The sequence below is a fragment of the Elephas maximus genome, chromosome 21, assembly GCF_024166365.1.
Source record: "Elephas maximus indicus isolate mEleMax1 chromosome 21, mEleMax1 primary haplotype, whole genome shotgun sequence".
Lineage (NCBI taxonomy): Eukaryota > Metazoa > Chordata > Mammalia > Proboscidea > Elephantidae > Elephas > Elephas maximus.
Window position 1 is genome coordinate 50089691 of NC_064839.1, and position 24169 is coordinate 50113859.

Here is a 24169-nt window from a genome sequence, read left to right on the forward strand (position 1 = left end):
TAGCTTCAGCCCCTCCACTTGAATGAAATGGCTCAATCCCAAATTCAACGGTCAAAATCAGTCTTCATCTTACTCAACATATCAGGAAAATGAGGTCAAGAAAACACTTAGTAGTTTCAAAAGACATACTGAACACACTGTTATGTACAATTTTCTTGCTGAATTATTAGCTATCAATGAATTACTACCACAGGTAGTCAAGGCTTCATTTTTGGTAACTTTTTGTAATTGTTTCTTTGAGGGAGGGCAAAATGTATCTCTTATTTCAAACAACTAATTTACAAACATTTGGACCAAAGCCTCTTCCAAAAGAAGCAACAGCAACTGCTTTTATTTTTAAATTCTCAGTTTACAGATTAAGTTTCAAAGGTTCTTATTTCCCACATTCTCAGTAGGAAACCCCATCCACAAACCATGCTGCAACTAAGACTCTCAAATGAGCTCTGGAGGCAAAAAAGGAAAAAAGTACTTCATGAAGGATAGAAAACCTAAGGAAGAGTCTCAGTTTTGATCTTTCACTAAAGCGAAGGACAAGCTTACACCACATTTGTACCGATCGGCACATCTACCTATATCCTGCTAAATAGAGAGTTCAAAAACATCACGGACATGGTTTACTTAGTCTCATCACATGACAATGATTCACGACCTCATTTATAAATATAAGACATCACGGCACCACATAAGTTTACTTATAATTCTCAGACGATATTTTTACATAAAGTTGCAGCTTCGTCTCACACACATCGATTAGAGTTCAGGTCAATGTGGCATGAGGTTAAATTTTTTCTAGCCTTAATGACCATGAATTAATTGTAGGTGAGGGAAAACGCCAAATGTGACAAAATAAAGGCTTCCAAGGAAACTCCATCAAAACATTCAGTGTTACATAGAATCTCCAGTTTGTAATTTTTCACATTTTATCCTCTTCTGTTATCAAGACATGGTCTATCAGTGGATGAACTTCTGGACTTAACCACTGCTCTTCTGAGTCCAAGTCATGGGTGGAAATACTGTAGCCAACGTCACTCACAAAACTGTGCGTATAACATAAAAGCAAACTAAGGCCTACTTATATCATCTCACAAGAAAACAATTCCATAAATCTCACTTTTAACTAATTTACTAGCTTCTGTATCAGTGTCACAATATCAACTCTAAATTTTAAGTATGCACATACTGCCATATTCATACTGTGATTTACAGTTTTCAAAGCACTACATATGCGGTCCTTAAAAATGTTTGGCTTTATAAGACCTGAACAAAAGAAACATTTCACAGTAGGTTTCAATGTTAACCCACATTGTAGGGGTTTGTGCCTAATTATCTTCACACCAACAAAAGATTCACTATAAGGCATTAATTCATTATACAAATCAAGAATGAGCTTCTAACATATTATCTCAACAGATACATCATTATCACAGACATAATTTATATGTATTTAACTACTATTCCACAAATACTTGATGTTTGTACCGATAACGCTACTGGAATGGGAGAAAAGGACATAGAAAAGTGTATGGAAACCAGAGATAGCAAGCTCTACCAAGGCTTACATTTCAGTTACGAAATGGAACGCAGGCTGAGCAATCACTACTTATCCACAATAATTATCTGTATAAATCAAGAGGTGACTCAGAGTCACCCAGTACATGTCCAAATCAAGGAATAAATTAATGTCACGGTTGATTAAAAAGAAAAACAGAATGTGCAAAGTAGTATTACCCAACAACCCAGTGCCGTCAAGGTAATATTATACGTGGCAAATGAACAGCACAGGACTGGGTAGGTTTGTTTAGTATGAAAAGGAATAATCTAGATTTTTAATACCCCGTAAGGTTCCACATTAAGCCACCTTGACAGGAAATCTTTTTTAAAGTAATTTACTCATAAATAAAATTGCTCATAGACACACATACACACCTCTGATGAAATCTCAGTGGAAGAGCAGCAGTTTCATACACAAACAACTAAAGCTACGCAACGTAACACACACATACATTCACTGCTAATAATACCAGCAATCTTAGTTATAAAGTCACACATTTACAAAGTCTTTCCTGATGAACATCTGAAAACCAAAACTGCCATTCGGCTAGTGAAATAGGTATTTTCCCTTAAAAAAAAAATCTGAAATTACAAGAGCTGACAAGTCATATTTTAAGTATTTTTCAATTTCAGGTTGCGTTGGTTGAGAGAGCAGCATGATTCACACGACTCCTGAAAAGCTTAGGGGAAAAAATGCATTGAAATTTAGGTTTCTCCAATTAGTTCCTACACGACGATTGTTATTTGCTCTGTAACATTCAGGTGTTCCTCGAGGATTTCCCCACAGCATTCTCTAAAAACATCGTGTTTGCTTTGCAAATGACTCAACAGTATGCTAAATAACCAGTAATAACAAAAAATACATGAGATGAATTAATCATGTTCTTCCAAATGTCAGAATACCATAGGTTCCGGTAAGTTGGCGAAACTTCCTAAATGATGATCCAGGTTCATGCTTTGCAGGATAAGGCCTCCTTACGTAATGAGCGGTTGAGAATGTTTGCTCCCCACACCCAGAGCCACTCAGGCATGTACTGTGCAAAAAGAAACTAAAAATGAAAGAGAAAGAGGTTAGAAGGTTAGACCCCAAAACCATCAACACTGAAGTGCTAAAATCAGCCTAGGATTTAATCCAACATATACCCACTGATCACATTAAACACAACAAAGGAAAAAGTGCTTCAGGGCTACTATACTTAGCACCTAGTTATGCATAAGATCATACTCCTGGACTCTATGGGGAACAGAGAAGAAAAATGATCACCACTCAGCCCCTTTCTCCAGTGAGGCTGGACAGACGTACACACAGAATACAAACACAGCATTGCTTAATGTGATATGAATAGTATGTTCATTATAAAATCATTCCAGAATAAAAGGCAGTTGATACAGAGAGATGCATACATGGTCAGTAATGCATGAGGAAACTGGGGTTTGAGGAGCAAGACGGAGGTAAGTTAAACAAGAAAACTTAAGACACCAAGACACAAGACACTAGAGGCCCAGTATTTGGTTGGGAACCATGGGTAACTTCTTATCAAAATAACTAAGGCTTCTTTAAAACCCATTGCTGACAAATTGATTCCAAGTCATAGCAAACCTACAGGAGAGTAGAACTGCCCAGAAGGGTTTCCAAGTCTAAATCTTTACAGAGGTAGACTACCGCATCTTTCTCCCACAAAGCAGGTGGTAGATTCAAACCGCCTACCTATCGATTAGCAGCCAAATGCTTAACCACTGTGCCACCAGGGCTCCTTAAGGTTTCTCTGGACCCCTTTGAAGAGCCAGGATTTTATAGGGAAAATACCCGGATAGTGCTCCTTGGAGCCTGTGCCCTAAACAAACTGTTCCAAATCCAAGGCGATCTGAGCAGTGAGTGTCTGCTCCCTAGAGAGGAACCTGCAGGCAAGGCTAAACTGAACCACTAGAGAGTCAGATCCCCTTCAAAGTGGTATTGCTTGACATGTTTTCTCAGTACTTATTTAGTGTGGAAAGGAGCCCTGATGGTGTAACGCTTAAGCACTTGGCTGCTAACTGAAAGGTTGGCAGTTCGAACCCACCAGTCACTCCATGGGAGAAATATGTGGCAGTTTGCTTCCCTAAAGATTGTATCCTAGGAATATGAGCCCAAGAGACAGAAAAGGCCACATAAACCAGAGGCTCCATCAGCCTGAGACCGGAAGAACTAGATGGCGCCAGCTACCACTGATCACTGCCCTGACAGGGAACACAACAGAGAATCCCTGATGGAGCAGGAGAACATATCTTAAATTCTTGTAAAAAGACCAGGCTTAATGGTCTGACTGAGACCAGAGGGTCCCTGATGGTCATGGTCCCTGGACCCTTTGATAGCCCAAGATTGGAACCATTCCTGAAGCCAACGCTACAGACAGGGATTGGCCTGGGCTATGAAATAGACAACGATGGTAAGCAGTGAACTTTGTGGCTCAAGTAGACACACGAGACTATGTAGGCGACTCCTGTCTGGTGGCAAGATGAGAAGCAAGATGGGGACAGGAGCTGGCTGAATGGACACGGGGAACACAGGGTGGAGAGGAGGAATGTGCTGTCTCATCAAGGGGAGAGCAGCTGGGAGTGCACGGCGGGGTGTGTACAGCTTTTTCCATGAGAGACTGACTTCATTTGTAAACTTTCACCAAAAGCACAATAAATAAATTTAAAAAAAAGATCGCAGCCTAGCTCTACCTAGTTCTACCCTGTCCTATAGGGCTACTGTGAGTGAGAACTGACTCAACGGCAACAGGTTTGGTTTTTTGGTTTTAGCAGGGAAGGGGCCGGCATCTAGAACTCGCTCTGTTCTTTAATTTCCACCCCTGGCCACTGTGTTTTTCCAGGGGAACAGCATCAGGTATACCGTGCCAGACACCTAAGGGTTTTCTTCTCCACATGCTCCTTCCCTCCAGCATCAAATTAGAGTCAAGGCTCTTCTAACTTATATAAATCAGCTAACAAGGAGAAAACCCATTCCCCATCACCCTCTACAGTCTTATTTCTTGAATGAGTTTACCTTACACATGGTCTCCATGTCCTCATCCTCTAAATACTTGTCAACACACTACAATCTGCCTTCTCCTGAAAACCCCTCCAAAAGTGCTTTCAGCAAGTCACTGAAGATTTCCAAGATACCACGCCCAGCAGGCATGTTCTGGTCCTTCCGTTACAGGACAGTGGCATCACCTGGCACTGATGACTACTCCCTCCTCACAGCCACCTCTCCCGTTGGCTTCCCTCCAACTACTCTCACCTGTTTTCCTACAAATCCCTCTGGCTGCCCTTCTCAGTCTCCTTTGCTGGGTCTTCTTCCACCACTGGCCCCTGAAACTCTGTAGCTCCTTGAGGCTCTGCCCTCAAACTCTTTTCTTATTGTTACAACCTCTCCTTGGGTGATGGCACCCACCTCTAGAGTTAACCATCCAGTTAGATGCTGGTGACTTGCACACCCTTATCTCCCATGCAAACCTCTCACCTGAGCTCCCACCTATCCACCTGCCAGCTCCTCTTCTCCTCATAAACATTTCCCAGGCCCTTTCAAATTAGCTATGTGTAAAACTCTATTTCTCCCAAAACCTGATTCTCCCTCTTATGCTACCTATCTGAGTAACACCACTGAGTTTCCGAAGCCATAAACCTGAGACTATTTTGTGCTTCTTCTTCCTCTTCAGCCCTTCCACTTCCTCTTCATTCAACCCTTCCACTTCCTCTTCATTCAACCCTTCTCATTAATCTACCACCATATCTGGCCAAAAATAAACTACCATTCTTACTTCATTCATAATGTGGAAGACTAATTGAATAAACAACACAAAATAAAACTTCATGCAGTATGTTTGACATGTCAAACTCCATAAACAGTAAATTTCTTATATACAAGAGATTGAAAGAGGATTAAAATCTTGACAAAATTTAGATCTGCAAAATTCAACCTGGCAAGACCGCAGTCAGAAGAAATGATGACTACAAAAGAAAAATTACAGTGGCAAAAGCAATCAGAGAAATCTACTATGGATGAAAAGCAACTGATGAGATCAAATCTTTGTTGTAAAATTGAAAAAAAAATATTGACAACATTGAAAGTAGTTTGAATAAATGAAAATAGGAAAAAATGCCAACAGTTTAATGGCTTTGAATAGAAAACTACTCTAGGAATTGGCTTTACAGAATTTCTTGGCACAAAAAATATGTTTTCAAGAAAAGCTCATCAACGTGAACAAAGTTCAATTGTGAATAAAATACTGGCGTGTATAAACAGTGTTAAAAAGCAAAGATGTCACTTTGAGGACTAAGGTGTGCCTGACCTAAGCCAAGCCATGGTATTTTCAATCACCTCACATGCATGCGAAAGCTGGACAATGAGTAAGACCGAAGAAGAAAAACTGCATTTGAATTATGGCGCTGGCGAAGAATACTGAATATACCACGGACTGCCAGAAGAATGAACAAACCTGTCTTTGAAGAAGTACAATCAGAATGCTCCTTAGACATGAGAATGGTGAGAGTGTATCTGATGTACTTTGCACATGTTATCAGGAGGGACCAGTCCCTGGAGAAGGACATCATGCTTGGTAAAGTAGAGGGCCAGCAAAAAAGAGGAAGACCCTCCATGAGATGGATTGACACAGTGGCTGCAGCAATGGGCTCAAACATAGCAACGATCGCAAGGATGGTCCAGGACCATACAGTGTTTCGTTCTGTTGTACGTGGCGTCACTATGAGTCAGAACTGACTCAACAGCACCTAACAACAACAATAAACAGTCAAAACACCTACCGAATCTAAACCCTATCCTCATTACATCTTCATTTCTAAGGGAACTCCAACAGCCAGCAGCATCTAAGACGACTTGTTTAGGTTTCTTTGCTTTCCTCAAGTAACTAAGGACCTGGAAATTGCCACTTAAATAAACTGTTTCTTCTTAAACTTTTTGCCAAATCCTTTGATAAAAGCAAAAATTAACTGTTGACTCACTTATCCATTTATTTGGTGGTTTTAAACCTAATAATACTCTTTATGTAAATAGTCCCAAAAATATGCATTTGGTAATTAAGAAAATGCTACATACTAGAAAAAATTTTTTTAAACAGGGCACATCTACATACTATGCCAGATAAAGAAATACAAGTCTATTACAATAAATCATCACATTCTCTATCTAAGAATCAAAATTTCAAAGATCAAAAATGTTTCTCTTTAAAACACTAAAAGACGGCAATCTTTACCAGGCCAGAATAATGCACTTTAAAAAAAAAAAAAAAAAAAAATTCTATGCTTCTGGAACAAGGGGATTGCAGAACACCCTGAGATGCTATCTGACATACTGGTTACATAAAATAAAGACCTAGTTTATGTCTCATGGAGTTCAGATTACACTACTGACTTAGAGATACCCCTTCAAACGTTAGTAGAATCTTTTTTCCTCTGAAATTCCCATATAAATACATAGTATTTTTCTACTGCTACGACCTCATTAAGAAACCCTGGTGGCATAGTGGTTAAGAGCTACATCTGCTAACCAAAAGGTCAGCAGTTCAAATCCACCAGGCACTCCTTGGAAACCATGGGGCAGTTCTGCTCTGCACTACAGGGTCGCTATGATTCAGAACTAACTGGACGCCAATGGGTTTGGGTTTTTTTTGGTTTTACCACCTACTTACTTACATTAAAGCAGCATATTTCATCTTCTAGGTGTCATAGAGATTAAACGTTTGAATAGTCTTAATATAATAATTCCACAAAAGAAAATTCAGTGCCTTAACCACAATCATCAAGAATCACATTCTATAATTCTCATCTTTCAGCACTGGGCTTCCACAGAGTCCTGTGTATCATTTATAAAGGTTTGGGATGAATTAATCTCATTACAAGGGCAGAGAGCGTAGTGTTACCTGAATGGAATGGGACCAGTACCCTGGGGTCCTTTTTGAAATTCCAAGGGTAGAAACAGCATGATGTGCGTATACTTTGGGTGAAGGCACCAACCACCGGCATTTGCGCAGAAAGCTGCTGTGAGCAGTCATGTTGGTAGCTACGTAGAACGGGATCAGACTCTGTACAAAGATGCCTTTAGAAGCATATTCATATTGTAACGCTCTGCTGAAGTGGTCTAAATATGCCTGTTAAAACAGACGGGGGAAAAGGCTTAGTTTTCAGGAAATTGAAAGAATATCCAGAAAAAAAAGAAAACTTTGGTTACTATAATTTCAGGAAAAAACACAGTATAAGTAAACATGGTTGCTGACAAAGTACTCAACAAATCTGACCAAACAACTGTAATAAATTGTCTGTTGCATTACGATTTCACTTTCTAGTAATTAATACATTACCTTAGAAGCAGAAAATGCGGCCAGCTGGGGAGTTGGCTTGCAGCAGGAGCCGGAAGAGACAGTGACGATAGCGCCTTTCTTTCTCTCCACCATCCCTGGTAACACTATATGGACCATCAAACTAGCTGCGGCGATGTTTACGTTAATGATGTCCCAGAGTTTGTCCTCGGAGACCTGAGTAAAGTACTGGGGGTAGGGGTAGAACACACCTACATTATTTACTAAGATGCCAATGTCTTTGTCTTTCAGGGCTTCTCGAATTGGGACATAGATCTCACGGCCATTGCTGAAGTCTGCAACTATAATGTCAGTTTCCACTTTGTAAGTGTCAGCTATGTCTTTAGCAACAATTTGTAACTTCTCTTTGTTCCGACTGATCAGGACAATATTGAGACCACGGCTTGCCAGCTCTTCAGCATAGGCTTTTCCAATCCCACTGGTTGCACCTACAACGCAAGGGAGAAAGTGAACACGCTCGTTTCATGGGGGGAACTTTTAAAATGGATCTGAATTTCAAATTCGCATGGAATCCAGACTTTCCAGAGCAATGGAAGCTGGCTGAACACCTGAAACTATTCCCCTGAGATAATCTTTAAACCTTAAACCACAAGCCAAAAATGTCCCCAGAAGTCTTCTCAAAACTAAGTAATAGTTTAGCTCTACCAGGGAAGAATGTCTGCCTCGAGCACTGTGCTCTTTCAATATCTATGTATATGGAACCAAACTGACAACAGCTACTCGAAAGGCTAGATAAGAAACTCATGGGACAGTGAGTTTACGTTAATGGGGGAAAAATAACTCAGAAAAAGAGAATGAGTGACAGCGGTTGCACAGCTTGAAGAATGCAATCAATGTCATCAAATTGTACGTGCAGAAATTGTTGAATTGGTGTCTGTTCTGCTATGTATATCCTCGGTGACAACAAAAATAAATTATTCAAAAAATGGATCTGAAATAGCCCATTACCATGTTTAAGCAGAGAAAAATGCACACTTAAAATGAGTTTTAATATTTATGAGTCAAGGACAACAATGTTGAACCAATAGACAAATGATAAAAATCAGTTGTCAACAAGTCAATTCCAACTCATGGCAACCCTGTGTGTCAGATTAGAACTGTGCTCCACAGGGTTTTCAATGGCTGATTTTTCAGAAGTAGATTGCCAGGCCTTTCTCCCGAGGCACCTTTAAGTGGACTGGAGCCTCCAACCTTTGGTTAGCAGCTGAGCACGTTAACTATTTGCACCATCCAGGGACTGATATATGCTAGTTAGAGGTTCTCCTAGACACCCTGACGGATGACAGATAAAGAGCTGTTTTACATTTACCAAGGTGATAGGACACACAGTATGGAGTCGTTTTCAAACTTGTATCTGGAGTGAATGTGTGCCAGGAGGTACTTTTTCTGGGGAACAATCATAAATTAAAATATTTAAAATAGGTGAAGCACTTCTGAAAATGGTGATGGTGTCCAAGGACAATTTCAAAACAGGGAGCAAAAAAGAAAGGTGAGGGGTTAGAAGGTGGGGCTGGAGTAGGACTGCGAATAGGAGAAGGCAGAGCGAGGAGAGGAGTCATGAGGAAAGTCCTTCCTAAGAAGAGGGCAGTACGACAACGGGAACATAACCATAACAGGGGTACTAAGTTTTCTTTTTCAATCACCATGATCCGTAAAAGCATCACATTAAATTCAGAAGCTCTTTGAGTGATGCATCCGACTTAAAACACAACTTGAACAGAAAAGATGATTTTGACTTTAAATTAGGCAAGAATTGCAATCTCCTTTCTTACCACTAACAACCGCCCATCTTCCGTATTGCTTGATCAGATCCACTCTGCTCACCAAGCGAGGGATAAAATGCAGCCGGACCAGGCTGTAGAAGTCGCAGACAACAGTGATGCTCTTTCTGGCCGTATACCAGGCTCCAACCAAAGCTAGGGCTTCCATATAGCAATTGCAAGACCTGGCAATCTCCCTATACAACAGGTAGAAGCTGTCCACGGCAGCCATGGTGATGGAAACCTGCAGGGAAGGGAGAGACCTTCTTTGGTTAGTAAGTTAAATGACCATACAGTTTCAGTTAAGGAAGGCATCAAGAGACATGTGACCTTGAAAATTTTGAATTCCAGTAACAGTTACTTTTCAAATGCACGTAGCCTGTGGATCCAAACCAAAAAACACCAAACCCAATGCCATCGAGTCAATTCCACCTCACATAGAACCTCCCCATAGGATTTCCAAGGCTGTAATCTTTACGGGAGCAGACTGCCACATTCTTCTCCTGCAGAGCGCCATTAGGGCTCCTCAGTCTGTGGATCCAGTCAATTTATCATCGTATTACTTGAGAGCTATCGCTTAAAACGAAGCCCTTGTGGCACAGTGGTTAAGAGCTCAGCTGGTAACCAAAAGCTCGGCAGTTCAAATCTACCAGCTGCTCCTTGGAAACCCTATGGGGCAGTTCTACTCTGTCCTATAGGGTTGCTGTGAGTTGGAATCGACTTGATGGCAATGGGTTTTTTTGTTTGTTTTTTATGGCTTAGAAAGTGCTTTTCTTCCAAGAAAATTAACCAACAAAACTACCCAGAGTCATCAAATTCCTACTAAGATCCAAAAAATAATAACTTATATGCACTAATATGTCTCCGGAGTCCCTGGGTGGCACAAATGGTTGAGTGCTCGACTGCTACCTGAAGGGTCAGCAGGTGGAACTCACCTAGTGTCTCTGTGGAAGAAAATGCCTGGCAATCCGCTCCCATAAAAGCTATAGTCAAGAAAACCCTATGGGACAGTTCAACTCTGGTACATGCGGTCTCTATGAGTCAGAATCGACTCAACCGCACACAATAAAACATACCTCATAGAGCGACCACACAGATGGGAAGTTGTGTAAGGAGAACATCTTCCCCCTGAAACATTTTTTTCCCTAAGAATTTAAACACTTGTGTAGTAAAAAGACCCTAGCAAGTGTTCACCCAAGGCACAAGAATTGATCTCCCTTCATCTGGAGCAACAGAGGAAGGAGAGTCAGGAACAGGAGGAGGATATGGAATGTACAGCTAATTGCCTTCATGAACAACAGCCTCCTTGGCCAAGACACCAGAAGAACTAGACACTGCCTGGCTACCGTTACTGAACATTTTGATCAAAGATTCTGCAGATGAATCCTGATCAAAGGGGGAAAATGCAGAACAGAGTTTCAAATTTTCATGGACTCCAGAACTTCCTGGAGCCACTGAGGATGGATAAACTTCTGAAACTACTACCCTGAGATAATCTTTAAACTCAAAACCAAAAATATCCCTTCAAGTCTTCTTAAAACCAAACAACAGTTCAGCTTAACTAGTTAAAAAAGGTCTGCCTTGACCATTAAGCTCTTTCAAGAACTATCTATATGGGATCAAAGTGACAAGACCAAGTTGACAGATTTGACAGGAACCTTAGGAGGCAGTGAGTTTATGTTAATGGGGGAGGAAGAACTCAGAAAAGGCAGGTGAGAATGGTTGCACAAGCCTAAGAATGTAATCAGTGTCACTGAACTGTATGTATAGAAACGGTTGAATTGGTCTACATTTTGCTGCATATATTCTCAACAACAAAATATTTTTAAAAAAATTTTAAAAACCCTAGCAACAAGTAACTGACTACAAACAGGGTTTCCAAGTTTTTCCTGCTCTGAGTCACTGTCTACCCTTGGTTTTCTCTCACCTTGTCTCTGCCAGCTCCCGTCCTGCAAGAGTCTGCTGCTCTGTCTTTCTCTTAGGGCCAATCTGTGAACAAAGACCAGTAAGAAACAAAGTCCTCATCTTCTCCCTGTAGCTCAGCTGGGAGAATGATACACAACTAAGATACAAGCTTTTACAAATTAAGAAAACGTTCCTGGCTACGATTACTGAACATTTGGATCAGAGATTCTATAGAAGAATCCTGATCAAAAGTGGAAACAGAATTTCAAATTCTCATGGAATCCAGATTTTCTGGAACCATGAAGGCTGGACGAACTCCTCCATTTTCTCACCTGTAAACAGGGTCAATAATAGAGTCTCAAGCAACAAAATGAAATATAGTTGTGTACAAGCATTTTGCAAACTCCAGAGCAGGGCTGTCCAATAGAACTTTCTACAGCAATGGCATGTTCTAGACCTGCACCACCCAATATGGCAGCAACTAACCACATGTGGCTACTGAGCACCTGGAGTGTGGCTGGTATGACACAGGATCTGGGTTTTTCATTGCATGTTGGGCAACTGGAGTGCTTGCTAGGTGTGAGGGCGTAAGGGGACCGATCATACTGCTTCCTCTCAAGGACTTCTTCATATCCCCTAATTCTTCCCCTTAGCTTGAGCCCTAAAAAAGCACCCCAAAAGGACTCTGAAACCCATCTACACTATGAAAAAATGTCTAATTACAGACTGAGGTGGGAAAGCCTGTGTGGGGCCAAGGAGGGCAAAGCCTCCAGCTAAAGAGGGAAAACACACAAAAGGGGGAAAATGCAGAATTTCAAATTCTCATGGAATCCAGACTTTCTGGAGCCATGGAGGCTGGATGAACCCCTGAAACTAACCAAGGTAACTTAATTGTACATGTCGAAACTATTGAATTGGCATATTTTGCTGTGTATATTCTCAACAACAAAATTAATTACATTTAAAAAATTAAAAAAAAACACAAAACTCCTTCTGCAGGGAATCCCTGTCTAGGCAGCAAAGTATTCACCAAACACAAAAGAGCCTCATCGCAGAATTCAAAACATGCAGACCAGCGTGTGTTTCACCCAAGTCCCTGCCTCCCTTAAGATTTAGCTGGAAGGTGCACCCCTTTTCCCGCCCCTTCTTTTATTAAGGAAGATTTCATCACATGGGACAAAATCTATCTAAGTTAGCTTAGAGAAAGGGGGCAAACTGCGAAGATATCAGTGACCATTAGGAAGCCCAAGCCCAGGAGACAGGCAGGGTGGGTGGGATGAGACAACAGCCACCTAGCCATGATCTTGACCTTCCTCTCCCTGGCATCTGCCTGGGGTTTCATCTTGGCCACTCTCCCTTTTTCTCTCTCTCTCCCTCTCTGCAAACCACCCTCAGCTCCACCTGTGAAGTACACTTGACCTTCCAACACCACTTCAGCCTGTCTTGGCATCTCTACTCCAGATCCTGGTAGACTCTAGCTGGCCCACCTCAGTTCAGGTACCACAATGTGACTAATCAGCTGGGGCAGGGGCGGGGGGGAAGGTACAGGGAGGAAGGTGCCATATGTATTTGGGGTGCAGCATCTTCAAGACTGTGAGTGGGGCAGGTGCTGCGGGAATGAGGAAATGAGAAGACCCTGTACTAAATCTGCACCCTCTCCTTCGGCCACATGCATTCATTAGAATTGTCTTGTGTTTGTAACACCGCCTACTGGTGGAGCTCCTCTAGGGCAGAGGCCAATCTTACTCCCCTCTGTTCCTCCAGCACCTCCCACAGCTCCTGGCACAGAGAAGGAGCTCCATGAATACTGGATTAAGCTGCACTAGCCAGTCCCTCACTGCAGCTCACAGGCCACAGTATGTCCTATCTTGCTCTCAGTCTTCACATGGCAGGAACATATACACAGTCCTCTGATCCTTGACAGAAAGAAAAGCTGAGGGGATACAACCCTCTAGGGCCCTTCTGCTCAGCCCAGCAGAGAGGGTTATGAGTGCTGAGCTGACTGAAGAGCAGTCGTGTCAGGTGGCTTCAATCTCATCTTGGCCTGGCTCCTCAACTCCACCCCTCAGCTGCCCAGTCACCATCTTGTCAGCAGGAATGTGCTATGAAATGTCAACATTACAGTTCTACCATAGACAAGTACCCTAAATGTATATCATGGCTAATCAGAGGAGGACTGATGGGATGAAAGGCCTGGTCCTCAGCTTGATGTAAGGAAATGTGATTTACCTTTCCTCAGAGGCAACTCAAGGTGGAGGGATCCAAGTTGCACTAACCAAACTCACAGAAGACCAATAAATCAAAGACTGATTTATTTATGCATGTTGCTATCGTTGTTAGGTGCCATCAAGTGGGTTCCGATTCATAATGACCCCATGCACAAGAGAACAAAACACTGCCCGGTCCTGTGACATCCTCACGATCATGGATATGTTTCAGTCTATTGTTACAGCCACTGTGTCAATTCATGTTGTTGAGGGTATTCCTCTGTTTCACTGACCCTCTACTTTACCAAGCATAATGTCCTCCTCCAAGGACCAGTCCCTCCTGATAACATGTCCAAAGTAAGCAAGATGAAGTCTCACTATCCTCACTTTTAAGGAGCATTCTGGTTGTACTTCTTCCAAAACAGACTTGTTCGTTCTTCTGGCAGTCTATGGTATAACCAATATTCTTCACCAACATCATAATTCAAGTATATCAATTCTTCTCTGGTTTTTCTTATTCACTGTCCAGCTTTTGCATGCATATAAGGTGAATGAATATACCACGGCTTGGGTCAGGTGCACCTGAGTCCTGAAAGTGGCATCTTTGCTTTTTAACACTTTAAAACTCTTTTGTTACCAAATTTTTATCTTTAGTTTTTTGATGGCATGTGCTTTCAGTATTAGAATGTATGCTTACTAATTGAGTGTTTAAATTTTTGGCTGGTAGTATGAATTTTGAAAAATATGATCTGGTAATACAAGCTACCAATAAGGTGAGTGGCACTGTGGTGTCACAGATCCGTAGTATGACAATATACCAATAAGAACTAAACAATTTATTGCAGGTGCCTTTCCATTAGGTTGGAAACGCTGGTGGCATAGTGGTTAAGAGCTACGGCTGTTAACTAAAAGGTTGGCAGTTCAAATCTACCAGCTGCTCCTTGGAAATCCTATGGGGCAGTTCTACTCTGTCCTATAGGGTCACTATGAGTCAGAATTGACTCGACAGCAACAGGCTTGGTTTGGTTTTGTTTTTTCCATTAGGTTACATGGGGAACTTCTGACTCTGCAAATATGACACAGAAAAAACAAAACGAACCCATCAGAGCTCCCTAAGTATCACACAGGAAAGCTGTAATCATGGTTGCAAGCTTCATCTCACAGAAATAAAGGGGAAAAAAGGAAAAAGTTTACAAATTTCACACAACCAGGAACTATCACCCAATAGAATGCTCAATCTACGTTAACAATGAGGCTCCAACTCAGGTATAATCTTAATGCACTTCAAAAGGGACCCACCTTGGTGCTAAATGCATTGGAACTGCAATAACGTACTACCTATGAGGTCCAGAAGCACAAAAAGTGGCTGGTGTACCCTGAAACCAACAGTAACTAAAGAGTTAAAGCAGTCGTTTGTTCACTGTTTATGCATAGTGATCGTTAAGGTTGTACGTCAACTTGGCTGGGCCATGATTCTAAGTGGTTTGGCAATTATGACACTGTTTGGCAGTCAGATAATTATGTGATCACCTCCATGATGAGATTTGATATAATGTGGTCACCTCCATGAGTGAATCTGCTGTGACAGCCAATCAGTTGAAAGGGAGTTTTCTTGGGGGTGTGGCCTGCATCCAACGTAAGTGTACTTTCTGGCAAGGCTCATGGGCTTTTGCTCACACTGGATCCTACAGCTGGATCCTGCTCATCTGACCTCCAATTCTTGGGACTTGAGCTAGCGGCCTCCCAATCTTGGGATTCATCAGTCCTCGAGCCTGAGCCCTGCTGTCTGACTTACTGATCTCGGGTTCACCAGGCCCTGTGGCTACGTGAATCAGGAGAAGCCTCCAGCCTGACCCACATTCCAGCCTCTACAACCACGTGAGCCATTTCCTTGATATAAATTTCTGCGTATATTTATATGTTTTACTGGTTTTGCTTCTCTAGAGAACCTAGCCTAAGATGCATAGTAAACAAAACAGCCAAGAAGCCTAGGTGTGCATGGTCACTGGTCTATAGGAATGTCTACATGGTAGCCTATGTGGAAAACCAAACTACTAAACAGTAACGAAGGAGCCCCGGTGGTACAACGGTTAAGTGCCCAGCTGCTAACTGAAAGGCTGGTGGTTCAAACCCACCTAGCAGCTCTGTGGGAGAAAGACCTGGTGATCTGCTCCCATGGAGATTATAGCCTGGAAACCTCTATAGTGCAGTTCTACTTCATCCCATGGGGTTGCTACGAGTCGATAATTGACTCGGCAGCACCTGAAAACAACAAAATGCCAATGAAGAATACAAGTCACTGTCAGATACCAAGGGCACCATCATGAATAAGCCAGGACTGTGTACCATGCCTGTGTACCCAGAATTCACAGACAGATAAGCAGGGCCACTGCAGAGCAATGGTGCAAGGGTGCTTTTGAAGAGAGGGTCATGTGTCTCGAAGTACCGGTGAGACTTTGTCAGGCAGAGAAGGAGGGGCATCCTGGGGTATCCCAAGGACAGCACTGTCAAAGACCCAGCCCGCTCAGGAAACAGTGTAAATTCAAATGTGATTACAGGCCAGGATGTGTGCAGAGCCATGTCAACGGGGCTGGGAGGTAAGGCCAGAGTGTGGCAGGCCTTTACACCAAGCTGAAGCATTTGGAATGAATCCTTGGCATCAAAGGAGAGGGTCCATCAAGTTTGTTTCCAGAAAGCAACTGGCAGCAGTGGAGGGGGCTGTTGTAACAGTGCAGGCAAGAAGTGATGGGGCTGAGCCCAAGTCTTCCTAGTTAGGCATAGAGAACAGCAGCTGAGAGCACAGGGTACTGGGACCCCTGGCTGCTGTTTATGCACACCCCACATCATCGCACCTAAGTTTATACCCTGATGCACCATAAATGGAAAAGAATGGGAAATCATAAATTCATTACATTTTTATCTCTATCCTGTTCCCTGCCCTTAAGCACATGACGGGAAATACAGCCTTTCTACTGAAAGAAGTAATCAGTCCTTCCCCCAAAACCATTAAATTGCAGGAAGGCTTGTGGCCTTTCACTGAAACACAGTTTTAGAGGTATAATAACACACTTAAGTCTAGAAACCTGCCAGATATGTGCGGCTATCAAGCAGCATTTAACTTGTTTTTGGGGTCTGGCTGGCTAATTTTTCTGTGGATTAAAAAAAAAACAAAACCAAACCCATTGCTGCCAATTCAATTCCGACTCATAGCAACCATATAGGACAGAGTAGAACTGCCCCACAGGGTTTCCAGGGAGCAGCTGTGGGTTCAAACTGCTGACCTTCTGGTTATCAGCCGAACTCTTAACCACTGCACCACCAGGGATGGATTAGTTAGTTAAAAGCATTAGTCTGTAACTAAGAAAAGCCCATTCTTTAGAAAGCAATGTTAAAACAATTAAAAATGTTTTAGAAAACTAAAACATCAGTGCAGGAAACAAGAGAGAATCAAATAAGAGGAAAAGAGTAAATCAGAACTGTCATCAAAATACGAAGACGAGCGATTCTTTCAGCATCTTTTACTTCTGCAGGGCAATATTCACAAGGGCTATACTCATCACAAAAAGGTAATAGTACAACAGTGTCATGGGAGACACATGACCAACACTGCAGAGAGCAAAGTCACCTCTTCAAAGAACCACTGCTCTGGCCTGTAACATTATCCTGACCTACAGTTTAGCTGACTCAGCCCAGCAGGACAAAACGCAGTAAGACCAAAAGAAGAACCTTCATGAGTCAGTGGTTCTGGGAGAGAAGTCTTGGCTGAAGCTTAGGCATCACCAAGCTATCCAAATGGATGGTCTGGGGTGGGTAAAAGAACATAAAACAGGTGGTCCAAAGTGTCTCTAAAGAAAATAAAGCAAGTAGGATAGGAAAAAGACAATGCACTAGCAAATGATAGTGTGGTGGACTGAATAATGGCCCTTCAAAGATGTCCTGACCCTAATCCCCAGAACCTATGAATATGCTACTTTACATGGCAAAAGAGTCTGTGCACATGTGATTAAGTTAAAGACCTTGAGATGGGGAGGCTAACCTGGTGGGCCCTAAATGTAATCACCCTGTCCCCATTGCAATGCAGTCCATTCCAACTCATAGCAACCCTATAGGACAGAGCAGAACTGCCCCATATGGTTTCCAAGAAGCGCCTGGCAGATTTGAACTACCAATCTTTTGGTTAACAGCCAAAGCTCTTAACCACTATACCACCGGGGTTTCCAATGTAATCACAAGGGTCCTCGTAAGAGGGAGGCAGGAGAGTAAGGGTAGAGAAGTGGATGTGAGAACAGATGCAGAGGTCAGAGAGAGAGATGTGAAGTTGGGGTGCTGCTGGATTCAAAGGCAGAGGAAGGAGCCACCAGGCATGGAAAGCAGGTGGCCCCTAGAAGCTCGCAAAGGCAAGGAACAGATTGTCCCTCAGAGCCTCCAGAAGGAACCAGCCCTGCAGACGCCTTGATTCAGTTCAGTGACACTGATTTTAGACTTCTGACTTCCAGAGCTGTAAGATAATAAATGTGTGTTGTTTCAAGCCGCTGTACAGGTAGTCCCTGACTTAAGACATATTTGAGTTACGACAAACTGCACTTACGATCACTCGTTTTTGGGTTTTTTTCATATATCTTATTCTTAGTAATATGCACTACATACATTGTTGCAGCATGTAATTGTTATTCTCAAATGTAATGATTCCAACCTCCAAAAACAAATCAAGATCAGATTTATAAAGATTAAAAAAACCTGATAATAAAAACTAATAATAATGAAAACTAAAAAAAAGTGAAGTATTCGACTTATGTCAGGATCAACTTAAGAGGAAGTAGCTGTCAGAACAGAACCCCGTCACTTAAGTCAGGGACTACCTGTATTTGAGTTAATTTGTTGTAACAGCAATCCAAAAAAAACTGAACTCACTGCCATCGAGTTGATTCCACTCATAGAAACCCTGAAGGACAGCGTAAACTGCCCCATATGGTTTCCAAGGCTGTAAATCTTTACGGAAGGAGACTGCCACATCGTTCTCCCTCAGAGCAGCTGGTGGGTTCAAACTGCCAACCTTCTGGATAGCAGCCGAGTGCTTAACCACTTTACCACCAGGCCTCCTTATAACAGCAACAGGAAATTTAAGAGATAACACTGCCCTAAAGGCGAGCAACCCTGTAGGATAGAGGAGAATTGCCCCACAGGGTTTCCAAGGAGTGGCTGGTGGGTTCCAACTGCCAACTTCTTTGGTTAGCAGCCGTAGCTCTTAACCACTGTGCCACCATAGCTCCGTAATAGCCCCATGTCCTCTCCTGGATTCACTTCCAGCACTTACTGATAAGCACCTATAATGGCAGGCCCCGGTGAATGAAGACCTAACACCTGTGAGCCCCTTCCCTTTCCAGGCCGGCGCCCTGATCTCGGGTCTGTATTCCTCTCTGCCTCACTCACCCATTTGGCACTTCTTGTTGTTGGGTGCCATGAGTCGATTTAGACTCCTAACGCTGCCATGTGACACAGAAGAACTGCCCCATAGGGTTTCCTAGGCTGTAATCTTTAAGGAAGCAAATCAACAGATCTTTCTCCTGCAGAGCTGCTAGGTGGGTGTGAACTGTCAACCTTGCAATTAGCAGCCAAGTGCTTAACTGTTGCGCCACCAGGGCTCCTTATACGGCACTTGCTCTTTGCAATACGGCACTTACCACACACTAATTTGGATTTTATTTAAAGGCTTAAGTCTGTTTACATCTTGGTTCCCCAACTACAGCACAGGCCTCTTAGGGATAGGAAATGCATCTAAAACTAATTCTTCTGTAATTTTTTTTTTAATTGAAAAACACCTTGCTATCAACCAAACTGTATCCTCCAAAAATGTATGTCGTAAATCGTAACCATTATACCTGTGGTTATAATCCCATTTGGGAACGGGTTTCCTTTGTTATGTTAATGAGGTAGTTTTAGTATATGCCCTGTCTTAAATCAATCTCTTTGGAGACATAAAAGAGCAGATTAAGCTAGCAATCTGAGATGGGGGAAGACAAGACGCCAAGCCACAATAAGATCACTAAGGAGCCAAGGAACAAGGACCTTCCCCCAGAACCGCAGAGAAAGCTTTCCTTTATACCCGGCACCTTGAATTCAGATTTATACTGCGAGAAAATTAAATTTCTTGTTAAAGCTGACCACTTCTGTTATTTCTGTTACAGCAACACTAGATAACTAGGACACACATTCAATAGTGTATTAAAACTATTACGCGTATAGTTTAGGAGTAATAAAACACCCATGCAGCCACCACCCTACTTAACAAATAAAAGTTTTTAGAAGCCCCATATACGCTTCTTCCTGTTCACACCCTCTTCGTCCACACTGAAGGTAACCATTTCCTTGCTGTCTTTTTTTTTTTTTTTAATAGTGGTAACCCCACTCCCCACCCCCAAGCATGTATTCTGAAACGACAGTATTATAGTATTGTTCAATTCTGCCTGGTTTGAACTTCATGTAAAAGAATCACACAGTGACTTGTGTCTTTCACTCAACATTGTTTTGGTATTGATCTGTGATGATGCCTGTAACTTAGTTCACACACTTCCACTGTGTACAGTTTTTCACAGTATCAACAGTTCACAACTCACATATCCATTGCCAATGGGCATTTGGGTTGCTCTTGTTTTTATTTATAATTATGAACAGTGCTACTGTGAACATTCTTGAACGTGCCTCCCAGGCACACGAACAAGGGTTTCTCCAAGGTACAAGGCCTAGGAGTTGAGCTGCTGGGTCACAGGCCATCCATGCATTAAACTGGATACTGCCAAGGTAGTTGAACCAATCTACACTCCCACAGCATCCTCACCAATGGCAAGCACTGTCCACCTGTTCTCCTCTGCCAATATGGAATTGCAAAATCGTATCTCGTTATGCTTTTAATTCACATTTCACTGATTACTCATGAGGTTGAAATTCTTTTATTTCAGTGCCATTTGTGTTATCTATGCAATGCCTGTGCTATCTCTTGTCCATTTTTCTAGTGTGGTCTTCTTTCAGAATTAGAAGAAATCTTTACCTATTCTAGATGCTAGTTCTCCATGTTTTCTGTCTCTTTATAGCTCTTTTGATGAACTGAATGTCTTAATGTAGTCAAATTTATCAATCTTATCCCTTCATGTTTTGCTTGTTGTTTTGTTTCAGAAATTCCACTTTCGTCCCATGTCACGGAAATATTTTCTAAAAGCTTACAGTTTTTGCTTTTCAGATTTGTTTTTAATCTTCCTGGAACTTTGTGAAAGCGTGAGGGTGAGATCTCATACATCTTTAATACTCCTCCACCGCACTTTGCATGGTGCTCTGTATACAGTATCTACCTAATAAATACAATCAAATACTGCTTTGTGTTCAAAGCTCACATTTCACTCTCACAGAGGAAAAACTGAAGAAGCTTCTCAAACTTCGTGTCAGCACTTTGAAAAAGTTATTATTGGTGTATCATGACTTTTTGGAATTTCCTTACATTCCTTTGCCAATTTTTGGTACAGCAGTAAATTGAAAAGTGGAAGAGCTGAGAGGAAAGACCAGCAACATGGAAGTTGGAAAACCAGATTCTCAACCAAGATCCAATACTCCTGACTTTCATGTCTCTGTGTAGCAAGAATTAAAATAATAATGGTATCCCACTCCTGAATGTATACACAAGAGCTGAAAACTTATGTTCACACAAAAACTCGTATATGAATGTTTATAGCAGCACTTTTCACAACAGCAAAAAAGTAAAAACAACCCCTATGTCCACCTATTGCTGAATGCATAAACAAAATGTGGTACATCCATACAATGGAACATTGCTGAGCCATAAAAATGAATGAAGTACTGGTACATGCTAAGACATGGGTGACCCTTAAAAACATCATGCTGAGTGAAAGAAGCCAGACACAGAAGGCTATGAATCACATGACTTCATTTATACAAAATGTCCAGAATAAGCAAATCCATGGAGACAGAAAGTAGATCAATGGTTGCCAAGGGATGGGGGAAGGAGCCCCAGTGGCATAGTGATTAAGTGCTTGGTTGCTAACTGAAAAGTCAGTGGTTTGAACCCACTAGTCACTCCTCAGGAGAATGATGTGGCAGTCTACTTCCGCAAAGATTACAGTCTTAGAAACCCTACGGGACAGTTCTAACCTGTCCTATAAGGTCACTATGAGTCTGAATCAACTCGATGGCAATGGGTTTGGTTTTGGCGGGGTTAAGGGATGGGGAGATGGGGGAACTGGAAGTGACTGCTAATGATACTGGATTTCTCTTGGGGGTGATGAACATGTCCCGGAATTAGACGGTGGTGACGGCTGCACAATATCATGAATATAATAAAAACCACTGAATCGTACATTTTAAACTGGATAAAATGGTGAAATTTTGTTATGCCAATTTTATCACAATAAACAACTATCTGAAAAGAAATAATAATAGCAGAACCAGTTTGCTGAACTCTATGTCCTTGGTTATGAGTATGGTAACTAAGACAATGAGGGCATTAGTGGTTTAATGGTTGAATTCTCCCATTCCATTCGGGAGACCTGGGTTTGACTCCCGGCCAATGCACCTCATGCGCAGCCACCACCCATCTGTCAGTGCAGGCTTTCATGTTGCTATGATGCTGAATGGGCTTCAGCAGAGCTTCCAGAGTAAGACAGACTAGGAAGAAAGGCCTGGCAATCTACTTCCAAAAATCGGCCAATGAAAACCCTGTGGATCACAACAGTCCAATCCAAAACTGATCATATGGATGGTGCAGGACTGGGAAGTTTCACTGAGTTTTGCATGGGGATGCTATGACTCAGGGGCCAACTCAATGGCAGCTGAAAACAACAACAATTGAGACCTCAGACACTGGGAAAGGACACTGAGTTGGAATCCAGGCTCTCCATTTAAAAGCTTTGTGTCTTAAGTGAAGGTGAAGTTACTTCACCTCTTTGCTTCCCTTACACTATCTGTAAAATGTGGATAATAGTTCCTAGCTAATATCATGAGAAATAAATGAGGTAATACATATAAAACACTTAGAACAGTGCCTGAACCATAAGTGGCCAATAAATATTAGCTATTTTTTTTTTTATTAGCCACTATGGAAACTCTGGTGGCATAGTGGTTAAGAGCTGCTCACCGGGTCTGCAGTTCGAATCCACCAGAAGCTCCTTGGAAACTCTATGGGGCAGTTCTACTCTCCTATAGGGTTGCTATGAGTCAGAATCGACTCAACAGCAATAGGTTTGATTTTGGTTTTTATTAGCCAGTGTTATTCAGTGTTCAATGTTACCCATAAACTATCCGTAGCCAGAGCCGAAACTAAGTGCTGACTGTGCAAAACACTCTTAGTGCTTTACCCTCTACCCTGACTTTATTCTCTCATCAATCTCATAAGGTAGGGTTACAATCATCCCCAGTGGACAGATAGGGAAATTGAGGCACAGAGAAGTAAAATGACATACCCAGGAGCCCACAGCGAAGAAGCTGCCGGAATTCAGACCAAGGTCTACCCAAGTCCCGAGCCCTGGCTGGAAGCCTTCACGCCAGGCTGCCTCCCAGTAACCTGCACACACTCGAGGTGCTGCAGCTGTCTGGATGCCAGGCCGTGTCTGGGCTACAAGCTCCTTTAGAACAGGGACCTTCCCTCTAGCACTTGAAAGGGAACCTGGCAGGGCCGATCACGGGGGAAGCATCTAGACAAACGATCCGACTATTAGGAATTGCTGCTGCCTTTTAACAGTTCTATTCTTCGGAATCATTTCCAGTACAGAAAAAAAGACAATAAAATCCTACTCCAACCAAACCGTCTAGAATAGAAAATAAAGCTGACAAAGCTGGTGACTCGAAAGCCTCTCCAGGGAGGAGCCCGTTAGGGTCTAGGGGGAGAGAGGGGTTCGTGCTGGGGGAAGGTGGAGCCGCCAGAACTGCCGGATCCTAAAGGGGGGGATGAGAAGTGGGGGGGTCCGCTGGTGTGCAACGCGGAGGGGGGCGCATGGAGATGGAGTCTAGGGAACGGGGCGTTCCGGGATTTGGGGGGACGGGCCAGGGTGACTAGTCTCGAAGGAGGGGGTGCTGAGGGCGGGTATTTGAGGTAAGAGTGGAGCGGGAGTTCCGGAGGGGGGGTTCCGAGGAAGCCAAGGGGACGACCCTGGGGGGCGTGGTTGGGGGCTCTGAAGGAGGCTCGCGCCAAGGACCCAGCGGAGGCTGGGGACCGAGGAGAGGGTTGGATCGAGGGTGCGAGGGGCGCGGTACCTGCAGAGGCGGCGCAGTCTCCGGCCCAGTCCCTCCAGGCCCGCGCGGCCACCGCCCCCGTCACCGCCGCCGCAGCTGCCGCCGGGCACGCCCCCACGTGACCGCGCACGCGCAGGGGGCGGAGCCATGCAGG

At 42.9% G+C, this 24169-nt stretch overlaps 1 protein-coding gene across 2 annotated transcripts; it reads right to left on the reverse strand.

Moving 5' to 3' along the window:
* Window positions 1-241: 241 nt before the first annotated feature.
* On the reverse strand, window positions 242-24127 carry HSDL1 (hydroxysteroid dehydrogenase like 1). 2 transcript variants are annotated; one of them, XM_049864681.1, is made up of 6 exons: window positions 24037-24124; window positions 11598-11659; window positions 9683-9914; window positions 7893-8338; window positions 7455-7682; window positions 242-2600 (listed from the first exon to the last, which is right to left on the reverse strand). In XM_049864681.1, the coding sequence occupies exons 3-6, from the start codon at window positions 9900-9902 to the stop codon at window positions 2502-2504; spliced, it is 993 nt and encodes a 330-aa protein (XP_049720638.1). In that variant the 5' UTR covers window positions 9903-9914; window positions 11598-11659; window positions 24037-24124; the 3' UTR covers window positions 242-2501. The 2 variants fall into 2 exon arrangements, with proteins under 2 accessions (XP_049720638.1, XP_049720637.1); XM_049864680.1 differs by lacking the exon at window positions 11598-11659 and having other exon boundaries at window positions 243-2600; window positions 24037-24127.
* Between the last annotated feature and the right edge of the window lie 42 nt (window positions 24128-24169).